The following is a 15544-nucleotide window of genomic DNA, read 5'->3' as shown; positions in this document are numbered from 1 at the left end:
TTTTTTTTTACAAAGTAAGGCTAAAGGAAAGAATTGAATTCTAAATAAATAGAATTGAAGATTTGGTCAGGGGAACATAGCTACTTTATTTTTAATTAAAAATTTTAGTTATGATAAAATACACATTAAAAATTTTACTATCTTAATGATTTCGAGTTCAGTTGTATAGAGTACATTTACATTTTTCTACAACCGGTCTCCAGAATTCTTTGCATCTTGCAAAACTGAAACTCTGTACCCATTAAGAAATTCCCTCTTCTCCCCTTTCCCACAACCTTATACCTTCTGTCTCTATGAATTTGACTATACTGGATACCTTATATAAGTGGAATCATACTTTTGTCATTTTGTGACTGGTTTATTTCACTTAGCATAGTGCCCCTCCGGGTTCATTCATGTTGTCACATGCGTCAGAATTTCTTTCCTTTTTAAGGCTGAATAGTAGTCTATTGTGTATGTTTATCTACTCATCTGTTAATAGACATTTAGGTTGTTTCTATACCTTGGCTTTTATGAATAATAGTGCTATGGGCAAGGGTGAGGGAAGACTGTGACTTCAGTTCTTTTATGTATATACCCAAAAGTGGGATTGCTGGATTGTATGGTAATTTTATGTTTAATTTTTTGAGGAACTGAACATAGCTACTTTTATGATCCAGGCTACTTACATCATCCATTGCATGTACATTGTGTTATGTAGTCTTTTGACACAGACATGTTATTTGTATATTAAAATACAGAATTGCATTTTTTTATTTCAAAGGGAAATACGTTTGTTTGCATGTTTCTTCAAACCCATGGTCCTCTTTGTTTATGCTTTATTTCCCTGCTTTGATTACAATATGGATACTGGAAACATTTCACTTTCTTCCCTACTCCATTGGGAGAAATAGCTGTATGAATACAACAATAAAGCGTGACTGGCACTAATGTCAGATTTGGAGAGACAATAGAGTGGTGGGGACTGTGGTAACTGGAAAGCACCTGCCCCGCTCATTGTTGCCATGTGTGATGTGAGATCAGTGTGGCCAAGTTTTCTGGACTTTCAAGAGAAGCTGGAAATCTGCATTTCTATGTGAAGTGTCCTGGTTTTTTAATATGTTGACAGCTTATTCAGCCTTCTAGAAACACCGTTTGGTGAAACAAAACTTGTCTGAATTCAGTCCATGGACTCCAATTTGGGACATTAGTGTTCACCAAAGTAGTCTTCTGTAAAGGTAGTCTTCTAACAGAGTTCAGCAGATGGACGGGTCAGAGAGGAAGGCATTTTTGGGCCAGTCAGCCAAATCAGCAGAATAAAACACGGGGATAGCACAGCTATATTACTTCCACTGTATACATTGAATCAGGAATTTTTTAAAATATATTTTTATTGATTTTAGAGAGGAAGGGAAAGGGAGAGAGAGATAGAAACACCAATGATGAGAATCACCCATTGACTGCCTCCTGCATGCCCCTGACTGGGGACCGAGCCTGCAACCTGAGCATGTGCCCTTGACCAGAATCGAACCTTGGACCCTTCAGTCCGCAGGCTGATGTTCTTCCCACTGAGCCAAACCAGCTAGGGTGAGTTAGGAAATTTAGAGATGATTGAATAATATAACAGGTCTTTCAGAAAGCAATTGTCCCCATAGTATGTTATGTTCAATTTTCAATGACATTTGAACACAATCTATAATAATATTGCAAAAGCATAATATGCTAATTAGACTGGACAGCCAAACAACCTTTTTTAAAAACATATTTTATTGATTTTTCACAGAAAGGGAGAGGAATAGAGAGTTACAGACATTGATGAGAGAGAAACATTTATCAGCTGCCTCCTGCACACCCCCCACTGGGGTTGTGCCTGCAACCAAGGTACATGCCCTTGACAGGAATCGAACCTGGGACCCTTCAGTCCGCAGGCCGATGCTCTATCCACTGAGCCAAACCTGGATGTCATTCCAGACATCCTTCCGGACGACCTTCCACATGTAATTCCGGATCACCTTCCACACGAAATTGTGGTGGCGGCAGCCAAGGCAGAGGTGGTTAGGGGTGATGAGGCAGGCAGGCAAGTGGTTAAGGGCGATCAGGCAGGCAGGCAGAGGCAGTTGGGGCGATGAGGCAGGTGGGCAGAGTGGTTAGGGGTGATGAGGCAAGCAAGCAGGCGATCGGTCAGCAGCCAGCAGTCCTGGATTGCGAGAGGGATATCCAACTGCCAGTTTAGAGCCTATCCTGTTGCAGGATTGGGCCTAAACCATCAGTCGGACATCTGAGGGCGTCCCGGATTGCAAGAGGGTGCAGACTGGGATGAGGGCCCTACCCCCCTGCATGAATTTCATGCACTGGGACTCTAGTTTACTTATAAAAGTAAAACATTTGTGGTGAAGGCCTGGGGTGGGGGTGGGAATCAGATGGAGAAGGAAAGTGAGGGTATAATGGGGACATTTATAATACCCTCAACAATAAAGATAAATAATTTTAAAAACTAAAACTAAAACATTCATTGTGATTTTTAAGAGATAGATATAAAAATGAAAATTAACTGGTCTGTTATCCTAATCCCAGATGAAGAAAATATTTTGGTGTATTTCCCTCTAATCTTCTACAAAAATTTGGCATGTGTGCATACCTTTTTGCCTAAGTTAGAATAGTACTATGTGTAATTTTATGTCTTGCCTTCTTTAAAAGTTATATCATAAGTATTTTCTTGTGTCAGTATTCTTCAAAATATGACTTTTAATGCTCTAGCAGCCCTGCACAATAATGTGAGCTGTAATATGTTGTTGAGTGAAACTCTGGTAGTATTGCCCCAGGAGGACTTATAAGGAAATATTGCTTTTGCTTTGGCCTTCTCCCTAGCTGCTCCACCTGACATCCTAGTGTGTTCTTTCTGCATATCCTGAAATTCTGTAAATTAAACTTAGAAGCACTTCTCTCCCCACTGACTTATGCTTCAAGGCTTTATTGGATTTTTTTAATAACATCTTTATTGAGATTATTCACATACTATTAAATTCACCATCTTAGAGTGTACAATATAATGGTTTTTAGTAATTCACAGACTTGCTCCAGTAGTAGGCATTGATTTGAAAGAGTGATGTCTGAACTCCAGACTTGGATTTTTCTGTCACCTTTTAACTCACAATTTATTTTGTTCACTTTTGGACTTATGCTACACTCACTACCTGTGTATTTTCTTGGTGTCTAATGTCACTTACATCTTATAGGGTGTCGTCCCAACTGCTCAGCGGGCTGCTATCGTTGTGGGAGTAGAGCTACCAGTCTATGATATTACGAAGAAGCACTTAATATTGTCAGGAGTGATGGGAGACACAATTTTAACTCACTTTGTGTAAGTATGAAAGGTTGTGCTCATGCCATATTATCAACACACAAAAAATCTCACTGAAATCCTCATAGAATTGATACCTTTATTCTATATCCCAGATGCTGTGGGCGCTTTGGTACTTGGGGCAGTATCTAATACAGCAGCATGTCATATTTTTGTCAGTGTTTGCATTTGTTCGTACACAGCCTCTATATCTAATAAGCTCATCTGTTATTTGCTTTGGTTTATTTTAGAACAGAAAGCAAACTTTTCTCAACGAGAATCAAAAAAGTCAAATTGTATAGGGCCTGAGAAACAAAACCATAATTGTGGGCTGAAGACTGTTGCCAATCATCACATTCTACATTTTCTTCATCTTGCAACTTTTATGATATTTTACTACTGAAATGCACTTGGCATATGATCCTATGTTTTGAAAAATCTACATAACTAATGCATGATGTATGATACTTCCTGTTTAGGAATCTTGCTAGATTTTTAAATTGTCTCCCTTTAAGAAAAAAAAAAGCTATGTAAAGTTTCAGATTGAAAAGTGAAAAGGACAACTTTTAAATGATGTCTCTTTAGAACATATTTTCTTTTTGGATTATAATGAAAGGTCAAGTGCCAGGTTTTATGTGCTGAGTCTGACTCGTTGTACGTTTAAGTTTTCCCTCATTTCTGTTTAGAGGGCATGAGTGGAAGAAGGGCAGTCTATTTACTTGAACTTTTTCATTTTTAGTTCCAGTTTTACCTGTGGCTTGGCTGGGGCTCTGGCTTCTAATCCAGTTGATGTGGTTCGAACTCGCATGATGAACCAGAGGGCAATCGTGGGACATGTGGACCTCTACAAGGGTACTTTGGATGGTATTTTAAAGGTATGCACACCGTGGGTTTGCATTTCATTTTTAATTTTCTTTGATGTCTTAGACCCGTGGTCGGCAAACTGCGGCTTGCGAGCCACATGCGGCTCTTTGGACCCTTGAGTGTGGCTCTTCCACAAAATACCATGGCCTGGGCGAGTCTATTTTGAAGAAGTGGTGTTAGAAGAAGTTTAAGTTTAAAAAATTTGGCTCTCAAAAGAAATTTCAATCATTGTACTGTTGATATTTGGCTCTGTGGACTAATGAGTTTGCCAACCACTGTCTTAGACCTTCTTTCAAGCCTTATTCATAATTGCTACATATAATTCTGAAGATGGAAGAGTTATCATGCATATGTTAATAGACCGTCAGAGAAATTTCCAGGTAGAAAAGCTGTGTCCTAGGCAATCTGCTGATGCTTAGTGGTCCTTAATATTATTACCGTATTTTCTGGCGTATAAGACGACCCCCTAATTTTACAGTTAAAACATAGGTTTAGGCCTATATTCGCTGTATAAGACTACCCCCCACTTCCGAGGGAACACCAGTTCTTTTTTTAATAGACCGCCTCTCTGACTCTGGCCAATCTGAGCAGGCTTTTTACTAGAACACAGTGTAGCTTCGGGTACAGAACATGTCGTCTTATACGCTGGAAAATACGGTATTCCAATTTGAATGCTTGTGACTCTAGGATACTTTTATTAATAGCGCCATGTACAATTGATATAAAAGACTTAATGTATCCCACATTTGCCCATTTCAAACAAGACAGAGACCCTGTGATAGAAAATCTGGTACTCAGTTTCAGTTCAGCACTGTGCTATTGTTCACAGTTTTGCTTTGAAAGTTTCCACTATGTCATTCTTGTAGATCAGGGGTGTCGAACTCAATCAGAGAAGGGGCCAAAATCTAAAATCCAGCCTAAATCGCGGGCCTAATGGTTTACTGAACAGTCATAAACTGACAATGTCATAAACTGACAACGGAGTGCAGTGATGACAGCGCGGTGCGGGCCACATTGCAAGGCCTGGCGGGCTGGATTTGGCCCGCGGGCCTTGTGTTTGACACATGTGTTGTAGATAGTTGAATATTGTAAATGAATTTTGTATGATATAATCACTGGTGATAATATTTCTACAAAAACAAATTTGAGGCTAAAATACGATATTGCCATATAGTTTCTCTGTGGTTCAACTTAGTTTAACAACTTTCTATTATAGATCAGGCACATTTTATTTATTTATTTATTTATTTATTTATTTAAATATATTTTATTGATTTTGTACAGAGAGGAAGGGAGGGAGATAGAGAGCTAGAAACATCGATGAGAGAGAGTCATCGATCAGCTGCCTCTTGCACACCCCCTACTGGGGATATGCCCACAACCAAGGTACATGCCCTTGACCAGAATCGAACCCGGGTCCCTTCAGTCCCCAAGCCAATGCTCTGTCCATTGAGCCAAACCGGTCTCGGCGATCAGGCACATTTTAATAGGCACAGAGAAATTATAGTATACTGTAGGTATACAAACATAATTAACACAGCTTGGTAAGTGAAAAACTCAGGGATCTATGGGAGGAAATTTTAATCCAATTTGAAAGTTTGGGATGGGTTTCCTGTAGATGGTGGCATCGTGAATAATAATAACTCATATGTTGAGTGCTTTACTATATATTTGGAAATATCCTAATGAGACCTTAGATATTATTTTAGTGGTGACCATGTGCTGGCATTCATTGACAGAGGCATCACAGGAAGAGGAACAGGTTTTGTGGGAGACATCAGAGTTTTGGGCACTTAGTTTGAAGTTCATGAGGAACACACAGTGGATATCTTTGGATATATTAGTCTTCACTCAGAGGAGAATTTGTGGGTGTAGCTAAGAGTCTTGGGAATCAGTAGTGTACAGGTGTTACATAACTGTGAGGGGGAGACCAAGGAGAGATGGTAAAGGAGTTCACAACATTTTTGTCTTCCTAGGACACTGGAATGTTAAAAAATTCCTTCTGTTAATAATGATTCAGAGGCAGTGATTCTCAGACTCTGGGGAGTAGAGTTTAACAAAAGCCCCCCTTGCTGTTTCTCACATGCTCACCCTTCCACTTGACAGTCACTTTGAGAGAGAAGAGTAGGGCTAAGGAAAGAAATGCCAATTATTAAGACCTTGACAGATGAGAAATTCAGGGAAGAGTTAAAAAGGTAATAGTTCAAAAGATATGAGGAAACTTAGAAGAGAATACTAGTAGACATCATGGAAGCAAAGGGAGTAATGAGTTTCAAGAAGGGGTAATTATTTAATGTCAAATGGAATAAAGAGATCCAGTATATGACTGCAAAGTATCTATTGGATTTAATATTTCTAGAAGAGGTTTGCTAGATTAGTGTTTGCAAAAGCCAGATTGCTGTGCATTGAGTGTGTTTAATCATTCATTCATTTCATACAAAAATGTTTGTGTTTTATGTGCCAGGTACTGTTCTAGGTTGGTGAACAGAAAAGTCCTGCCTTTCATGACACTGTAATTCTAATTGGAAGAGACAGAAAAACACATAGGAGGTGAGGATAAGTAGAGAATGTTAGTTAAGATGAGATAGAAGGTACAATAATATATCAATAGTAATAGCTAGCATTTATTGAATGTTTATTATGTATCATACTGTAATATATCCTTTAATTCACATCAACACTATCGAGTAGATAAATATCTTTCCCATTTTATAAAACTGATTTTAGTTTCAGAGTAGCTAAGTATTTATCCAAAGTTACACACCTAATATGTGTCAGCTCTGGGATTTAAACTAGGACCTATCTTGATTCCAGAGTTTGTACTTGTAACCACTCTCCTGTGTAATATAGGAGGAAACATTTTCATGTTGGCAGTAACCTTTAATATTACTTATATCTACTGATCCACTTATTTGCTATTAAAATTATTTAACTATATTATGATATCTAAATTTAACAATTTAACTATATTATCATGACATATAATAGCATCATACTTTGTTATTTTATCTCTAAGAGTCCCTAAACACTTTGGTGGATGTAATAATCCATTCATCTCTGACATAGAAATGAGCAACTGCAAACCTCATATTGTCACCTCCATCTTAAAACCGGATTTTCATTGATCCAAGGCTCTTTATGATTGGACGTCTTTTTACTTCCACAGTCTTATCTTTCCTACTTTTATTCTGCATTCCAGATATACTGAGCAATTTCTAGAACTTGATTATCTTTCATCCCAACTTTTATTCCAAGCCATATACTTTGTTAGATGCTCCCCACTCCACCTTAAGTCCCTTGGCTAGCTCCTGCTCATTTTTAGATCTCCTTACTTTTTCATAAAAGCCTTCCCTGATAGTTAAACTAGGTTATGTGTGCATAGTTTAGTGCATTTGCTCTATCATAGCATTTATTATATATTTTTAAATCTTTATTGAGGACTAATTCACATATCATAAAATTAACCTATTCAAAGTAGCTTTTGGTATATTCAGAGATATGTGCAATCATCATCACCACATTTTCATTACCTCAGAAAGAAACCTCATTTCCCCTATCTTCCCCAGCTCTAAGAAAATACTAATCTACTTTCTATTACTGCAGATTTGCCTATTCTGAATATCTCATATAAATGGAATTATAGAAAATGTGACCTTTTTGACTGGCTGGTTTCATTTTACCATAATGTTTTAAGGTTCATTCATGTTATAGCATGTATCAGTACTTTCTTCCTTTTTTTAAAATTTGATTTTTTTCCTTTGTTCCTTTTTATAACTGGATAATATCCCATCATATGGCTATATCACATTCACATTCATTTCATTTTATTGTAATTACTTTTCCTTTTTAATTCTTTTTAAATTAAATTTATTAGGGTGACAATGGTTAATGAAATCATACAGGTTTCAAGTGTACAACTCAATAAAACATCATCTGCCCTAGTTTCCCATCATCCTCCTCATCAGTCACTATTTCATACATTCTGTTAGTTTATTCATAGCATTTACTTCTATCTGAAATTATACTCTTTATTATTTCTGTGTTTATTGACTAAATCTGTGGTTCTAGGTTATCTGTATCTGGGCTTTACTTTTGCATCAAATACTCATTACCCAAAGTAAAGTCTCTTTCCATCCCTGTTTATCTCCCTTTTGCCCTCTTCTTCCTTCCCCACCCCCTTTCCCTCTGGCTGCCACCATACTGCATGGGAAAAGTAGGTTTATAGTTATTTGTATGGAAAGTAATACAATAATTAATAAACTATAATACAAGAATAAACTATGTTTCATATACTCATAACTGTAAACTTACTTTTCCCACCGCTTATATTTTTCTGCTTAATATTTTCACCTTTTTTTCACCCAACCCCCAAACCCCTCCCCTTTGTAATTACATTTAATATCTGTCATCCAGTAGACTGTAAATTTCTTGAAGGCAGGACAGTTTGCATCTTGTTTATCATTTTATCTACAGCAAATTATTTGTTGAATGTATGGATAACTTCATGAAGTAGCCTGTTGTGTCTGTTTATCTATAAGAGTTCTTGTTTGTTTTTATACAACTGCCTCAATCCAAAAAATGTGCCTCCTAGTACTAATGTTCTACAGAAGTTAGTCAGTATTTTGGAGCTTTATAAGGAGCCAGATGGCATGGAAGTGTTAGAGACCCTCGCTGTGTTTGAATGTCCATTCACTCAACAAATTCAGGGCGTCCTCCCCAAATTTTTACACACTTTAACAGCTGACAACTCAGTTTTGAAAATGAAATGTATTTTAATAAACACTGCCTTTATAATTATTCAAAATGTATGTATACATCATTTTGGGCACACTATATTTACTTAGATATTTATTGGAAACTTTACTGTGCCAGACAGTGTTAGCTGGTGGGGATATAATAGTGAATGAGACGAACAAAGTCCATGCTTTCCTGGAGATTTTGTTCTAGTTGAGGGGGACAGACAATAAATATACAACAATAAACAGTATAATTTCAGATAGAAGTAAATGCTGTGAAGAAACTAGCAGAATGTATGAGATAGTGACTCAGTGATAATGATGGGAAACTAGTTCAGCTAGGGTAGCCAGGAAAAGACTGTGAGGAGTTGGCATTTGAGCAGAGGTCTGATGGTGAAAAGGTGGCCACATGAAGATTGGAGAGAAAAGTATTTCATAAAGAAGGAACAGGTACAAAGGTCCAGAGTTAGGAATGAGCTGGACATGTTCAAGGGTTAAAAATAAGACTGGCGTGCCTGAGTGTGATAAATGAAGGACAAAGTAGTAGGAAATGAAACTGGAGAGAGAGGGAGGGGTTAAATTATGTAGGATCCTAAATGTCATCACAGAAAATTTGCGGTTAGAATGAATTCTACTGGGAAGTCTTTGGGGAGCTTTAAGTAGGAAAGTGACACTGTCTCATTTAAAATTTTAAAAAATTGTTTTGGCTTCCAGGTAGAGATTGTAGACCAATTCAGAGGTTTATTGTGGTAGTCTATGTGAGAGGTGATGGGGTTGGGTTATATTTCTAAGGTCCCTTGTAATTTTAGCAATCTATGGTTTTAAGCAATCATCTGGGCTTTACTCTTGCTTATTTTCACAATTTTTCAACATTTGTTTTGCTGAGACCTTTGACATTTGCTCATAATCCATTGGGGGAAGCATATTATCACTGTGCTTTCATAAATAATGCCCTAGTTATGTTGCTGTTTGCTCCAAAAATGCTTAATAAGGACAATTATCTTGAGTACTCCTTTTTTCAATTTAGGTATAGTTGGTATACAATAAGTTAGTTTCAGGTGTACAGCGTAATGATTTGACATTTATATACCTTATGATATGATTACCACCATATAACATAGCAATTATATTTTTGGGAATTTATCTAAAGAAATCAAGCATAGGATAAGGGATATTTATAAATGTGGATTCTCAAAATATTATCTAGTCCAGATATATTTACTTTTTAGTATAGTGGTGGGTTTCACTTCACCAGTGGAAAGGCAAAATAACATTTTTGTTGTTGTTAATCCTTGCCTAAGTATATTCTTCCATTGATTTTTAGAGAGAGTGGAAGAAGGCAGGTAGAGAGAGAAAAAGAAACATTGATGTGAGAAAGACACATCAATTGGTTGCCTCCCAAATGGGCCCCGATCAGGGTTGGGGATCTAGCCTGCAACTGAGGTGCATGCCCTTCACTGGAATTGAACCCAGGTGGGCTGATGCTCTAGCCACTGAGCCAAACCAATTAGAGCAGAATAGCATTTTCTTTTTTTTGCCACGTGGTAGAATGATTTATTAGAACAAATTCCATGACAAATCATAAAAAATAACCGTTTTCTAAAAGACACCCACAGACCACCTGAGGACAAACCAGAAGAGCCTCCGTGGAGCCGGACACATACGTTAGGAGCCCAGGTCGGGCCGGAGAGGAACGCATCTACGGATAAAAAAGTTCACGGCAACCCCGGGGAGGGTGTGCGTGGGAGGGCCGCGTGGCCGGGATCCGTGGCCACCGCGTGTGTCCGGGCAGCTGTGGGCGAGGCGTGGGGCATGCGGGGTGGTACCAGGACTCGATCCTCCTCTGAGGAGACACCAGGCAGGGACCCCACTGCCACTCACACACGTAAACATCAGGAGGGGCGCAGGCCACGCCCGGCGCCCAGTGTAAACAGCCATGACCCCCGTGGCCTCCATCCAGCTGCAGTGCGCCCCAGTCGGTCCCCCAGCATCCAACACGCATGCCGACGCCAGAGGCTGCCCACACTCTGGTCGAGGGGTACCCCCCCACACACACACACGGGCTCTTTGGCTTAGAGGCTCCAGAAACAACCCCCAGGAGGGCCGTCTGGCATGTTCCCGCCAATAGGATCCTGAGAAAACCAACCTGCTCCCGGGCCTGTCCCTGCCCCCAGGATGGGGCCTGTACAGATGCCCCGTTTATGCCGGGCGTCCGGGACAGGGCGGCGTGCCTCGGGAGCTCCCGGGAGCCTGGCTGCAGCCGCTCTGGCCTGGCTCTCGCCTCCACCTGGCCCAGAGGCCAGGAACCAAGAGCAGGGGCCCGGCTCCCCCTCTGGGCAGGCCCTGTACCCGCAGATGTGCCCAGGCTGATGGGGAGTAGGTGTGGGCGGAGGCGTGCCCCTCCAGGCAGCTAGAACGCTTGGGTTGGCAGCTGTGTTGGCACCGAAGGCGGGAAGGGCTGGGGCTCCTGCTCCAAGCGTCTCTCAGCCATGTCCCTGCCCGGCCAGCACCCTCGCGTCCCAGGGCATCCAGCCCCTCTGGCTCCATTTGGCACCGAATGACCCACGGATGCTCCTCCCCGGCCCGGCCAGCACAAGCTCCAGCCCATGAGGTCATGGGCCCTGCAGGCGGGGAGGCCGCTGAAATGGACAAACGACTTTCCTCCAAAATGAAAGACAAAAGGAACCATGCAGCGGGCATGGGCGACCAGGGACCCCGGCCCTTGGCAGCAGCCGCAGCAGGAGCTGGGCCAGGAGGCGGCGGGGTGGGGGCAGGGTGCTGGCTGGGAGCTGAGGAGTCTGGGTGGGGCGCCACCTGTGGGGGACTTCACGGAGAGGCGAGGTGGGCGGGGGCAGCGGGAGGCGGGGACACGGGCACGTGGGGCCCCTGGCCTGGCCACTAGATCAGGAACCGCTCTGAGTCTGGGAGGAAGTCTGGCAGGAAGGTGGGGTCCGGGAGGCCGGGAGACCCGCAGGGGGGCCGCTGCGGGAAGCCACTCAGGGCCAGGGCCGAGGGTGGCGAGGCTGGGCTCTGGGTGAGCAGCTGACCCTTCCCGAGGGCACCGGAGCCTGTGCCGCCCTGGTTCACCATGAGCAGGTCCAGGTTCCCGCTGGGGTCCACGATGGCATTGATGACTTCCAGCTGCTTCTGCACACGCCTCAGCTCCTTCAGGATGGAGCTGATCTTGTTGGACGTCTTCAGGATGGGCACCTCGTTCTCAGCGTTTATCTGGGCCTCCAGGTCCTCCCACGTGCGCCCCGAGTTCTGGAAGAGGATCTTCATCTTCTCGGCGAGGTGCTCCGTGTTCTCGTGGATGGCCTGGGACAGCTGGGACACGGGGTTCAGCATGAGGTTATCGAAGATCACTTCCTCGCGGTTCCGAGGCCAAGCCGTCCTCACGGCGGTCGTTCATGTATCTGGTCCAGGTCCTGGGAGTGCAGGGCGCCGGGCGGCACCTTCTGGAAGTTGAGGCTGGCCTCGGGGATGCGCTGCACCAGCTCCTCTCGGGCAGAGATAGTGGAGGCGGGGGTACTGGGCATGTTGCCAAGGGAGGAGCTGCCGGTGGGTCCAGAATAACATTTTTTTCAATGTCTTAACACAATGCCTAAATTACAGGAGTCACTTAAGAGATAATTTGTCCGTTAAATAGGAACAGTTTCTATAGGTTGGCTTTATTATACACCACTGGTTTATGACCTTTGATATACATCATTTTTCCTTTAATTCATAATAACTAGTAAGCTGGTATGTGCAGACCACCTTTGAAACAGGAAACCCAAATTCAAAGGAATTCACAATTTTCCTCATGTGATCCTCAGAGCATTGATATGAGGTAGGCCCTAGCATTACACAGAACTTACAGTGATGAACCAGTGATGAAATGCTATTTGACTGGGGCTGGGATATCTGCTTCAAAAATAATTCATTTGGCTGTTAGCAGGAAACCTCTCTTTCTCTCTGGCTATTGGCAGGAGGTCTTAGTTTCTCACATGTGGGCCTCTTCATGACATGGAAGCTGGCCTCCTCCAGAGTGAATGATCTAAAAGAGAACAAGGCAGAAGCTTTATATATAAAGCATCCTATATAATAAAAGGCTAATAGGCAAATTGACTGAACAGCAGAACATCTGATCGCTATAGTGTGCACTGACCACCAAGGGGGCAGATGCTCAACACAGGGATTGCCCCCTGGTGGTCAGTGCACCAGAAGTCGGGCTCATTGCTGGTGAGTGCAACTGCAATGGCGGGAGAGGGCGATGGCGGGAGCCTCTCTCCCGTGTCCACGGCAGTGCTAAGGATGCCCGACTGAAGGCTTAGGCCCGCTCCCCACCAAAGCCATCAGTTGGACATCCCCCAAGGGCTCCCAAACTATGAGAGGGCACAGTTCAGATTGAGGGAAAACCCCCCCCCCATGAGTGCACGAATTTCATGCACCGGGCCTCTAGTCTTTTATAACAAAGCATTGCAGGTGATATGTTCACTACTGCTTTATTCTATTGGAGACACAGACCAATCCTGATATGTGTGGGTGAGCCTACACAAGGGATTGAAAAACTGGAGGTAGCTTTCTTTGGGGACTATCCTGGTAGCTGTCTACCACAAATACGTTGTTTCTCTTGTTTACTAGTATTACTGTTAGCATCAAGAATACATTTGTGTATGGTAAGTGCTCAATAAATATTTGTTGAATGAATAGGTAGATTTATTTAGATTACCTTTGAATTCAAATGTGTGTTTTTAGAAAAAGAAAAAAAAAAGGACTGTTTATGGAGCCAAGAGTTGTTGGGGAAGGACTTGGAAGATGAGTATTAAAATACAAGTAATTGTCAGATATAAAGAGTAAGGGGAATTCACTCTGTTTTTTATTATATCTTTCAGATGTGGAAGCACGAGGGCTTTTTTGCACTCTATAAAGGATTTTGGCCAAACTGGCTTCGACTTGGACCCTGGAACATCATTGTATCCTTTTAGAACATGAGATTTAAAGCAAATACTTTAAGCTCCCAGGTAATTCTAGGCTATGGGAAGGAAAATTTGATCCTTGAAGCTTTTAGGCAAGTGAGAAACCTAAGCATTCTAATGGTGACCATTGAGGATGGAATTAAGAAATTACTTTCAGTTGGAGTCCAATACAAACTGGAAGGATTAGAAAAGACATAGCAAAGTGTCTTTAAAAAAAAAAAAAAAAAAAAAAAGCACTAACAATAACAACCAAATCTGGAAGGGGCTATCTGGAAGGGGCTATGAAGTTTTTGGAAACCCTGCTTGGAAATGCCCACAGAAAAGTCCATGCTGAGAAGGTCCATGTTTCCTATCCCGTCACTATAGGACCAAAATAGCTGGGGAAATAATAAAACAGAAAACATCGATAGGGTGAAAGAATCTAGCCAAGTAGGGCTATTTCCTTAGGGGTGAATCTCCTCCTTTAACTGTTTGAGTTTCTTCTACATGCAGAGTCATGAATTGGATGCTGTGAGTGGTGGTGTGTGTAGAGTGGTGAGCATTGTTTGGTTGAAAAGTAATTTCCTGCCCTTGTAGATCTATAGGTTGAGGGAGGTAGTATTTGTTACCCTCCTTGGGATTGTTCTGATTACTTAATGTCTGCAAACGATTATTCTAGAACTGAATTACATGTTACCATTGATGTTCTTGGTTGTGTGTTATTTGCCCCTGAAGACTCCACTTATGTTAGAATTTTAATCTGTTTATATTGCTAAATGCCAATGAAGATAATGGGAACATGGTGGGCATTCACTACATGCTTGATTTGCCAGGAATTGTTTTTAAAAAGACTTTTAAGCAAGTGCAACTTAGTATAGCACAAACTAAGTACCTTAATTTAAGAATGCAATGCACAATTTTTTAACTGGGTTTGGCTTTCTGTGTTAATCCAGTGATCTTCCATGACTTACTCTTCAGTTTTTTATCACATATGAGCAGCTTAAGAGACTTCAGATCTAAGGACTGAATTACACGTGAGCCAAGCCCTGCCAACCTTTCTACTCTTTTTCCCTTTTCCTTCCTTCAAATGTATTTTGACAAAGTTGAGTGTTTACTGAATCATTGGTTTCCCAACGGCCTCCTGATGGAACAATAGATAGGATTGTACGAAATTGTTCATTTGTTTGTGTTACCATGTTAACTTCCTTGAGAGGAAGTGTTAACATTGAGATTTTGGCACCAGATTGGTATCTTCTATGAAGATGGATACTGATGGGTGACATTCGAAATGGCCTTTTCAAATGTGGGTTAAATGTAGTTTGTTAGCCTCAGACTTGGGTGAGAGCAGAAGGCATAGGCCAGGGCAGTTATTGCTATATATGTTACAGACCTTGGTTCTCATTAAAATATTTATTGGAAGAATTACTTTGGTTTTGTCTTCATTTACTATTTTCTCCTTTGCCAATTCTTTATAAGTTACATTCTCCAGAGACTGGTAAAGAGAAGGTGTCTATGAAATGGAGATGGAATTCTTACAGCATATTTATGAGCACAGACTAAGTGCATTGTGCTTTCCCACTGTCATTCATTGTCATAATGCCACTCACTTGTAAACATTAGGCAAGTGGTCCTTTTCTAATCATGAATACAAAAACATTTTATCAGATCTTTACATACAGATCAAT

The 15544-nt window shown here is 41.4% G+C and overlaps 1 protein-coding gene across 5 annotated transcripts in view; it reads left to right on the top strand.

Moving 5' to 3' along the window:
- SLC25A14 (solute carrier family 25 member 14) overlaps positions 1 to 15281 on the top strand; it is a gene marked incomplete at its 5' end in the record, with an annotated part of 33686 nt that extends 18405 nt beyond the window's left edge. For all 5 annotated transcript variants that reach the window (XM_084870166.1, XM_084870167.1, XM_084870168.1 and 2 more), the window contains 4 exons: positions 3216 to 3340; positions 4059 to 4194; positions 13797 to 13877; positions 14838 to 15281. In XM_084870166.1, the coding sequence (XP_084726292.1) occupies positions 3216 to 3340; positions 4059 to 4194; positions 13797 to 13877; positions 14838 to 14879 (384 nt within the window). In that variant the 3' untranslated portion in view covers positions 14880 to 15281. The remainder of the gene's footprint in view (positions 1 to 3215; positions 3341 to 4058; positions 4195 to 13796; positions 13878 to 14837) is intronic.
- Positions 15282 to 15544: the final 263 nt, after the last annotated feature.

This window comes from Pipistrellus hanaki (assembly GCF_964339955.1).
Source record: "Pipistrellus hanaki genome assembly, chromosome: X".
Lineage (NCBI taxonomy): Eukaryota > Metazoa > Chordata > Mammalia > Chiroptera > Vespertilionidae > Pipistrellus > Pipistrellus hanaki.
Note: the sequence above shows the minus strand (reverse complement) of the source record. Positions and strands in the feature narration are given on the sequence as shown.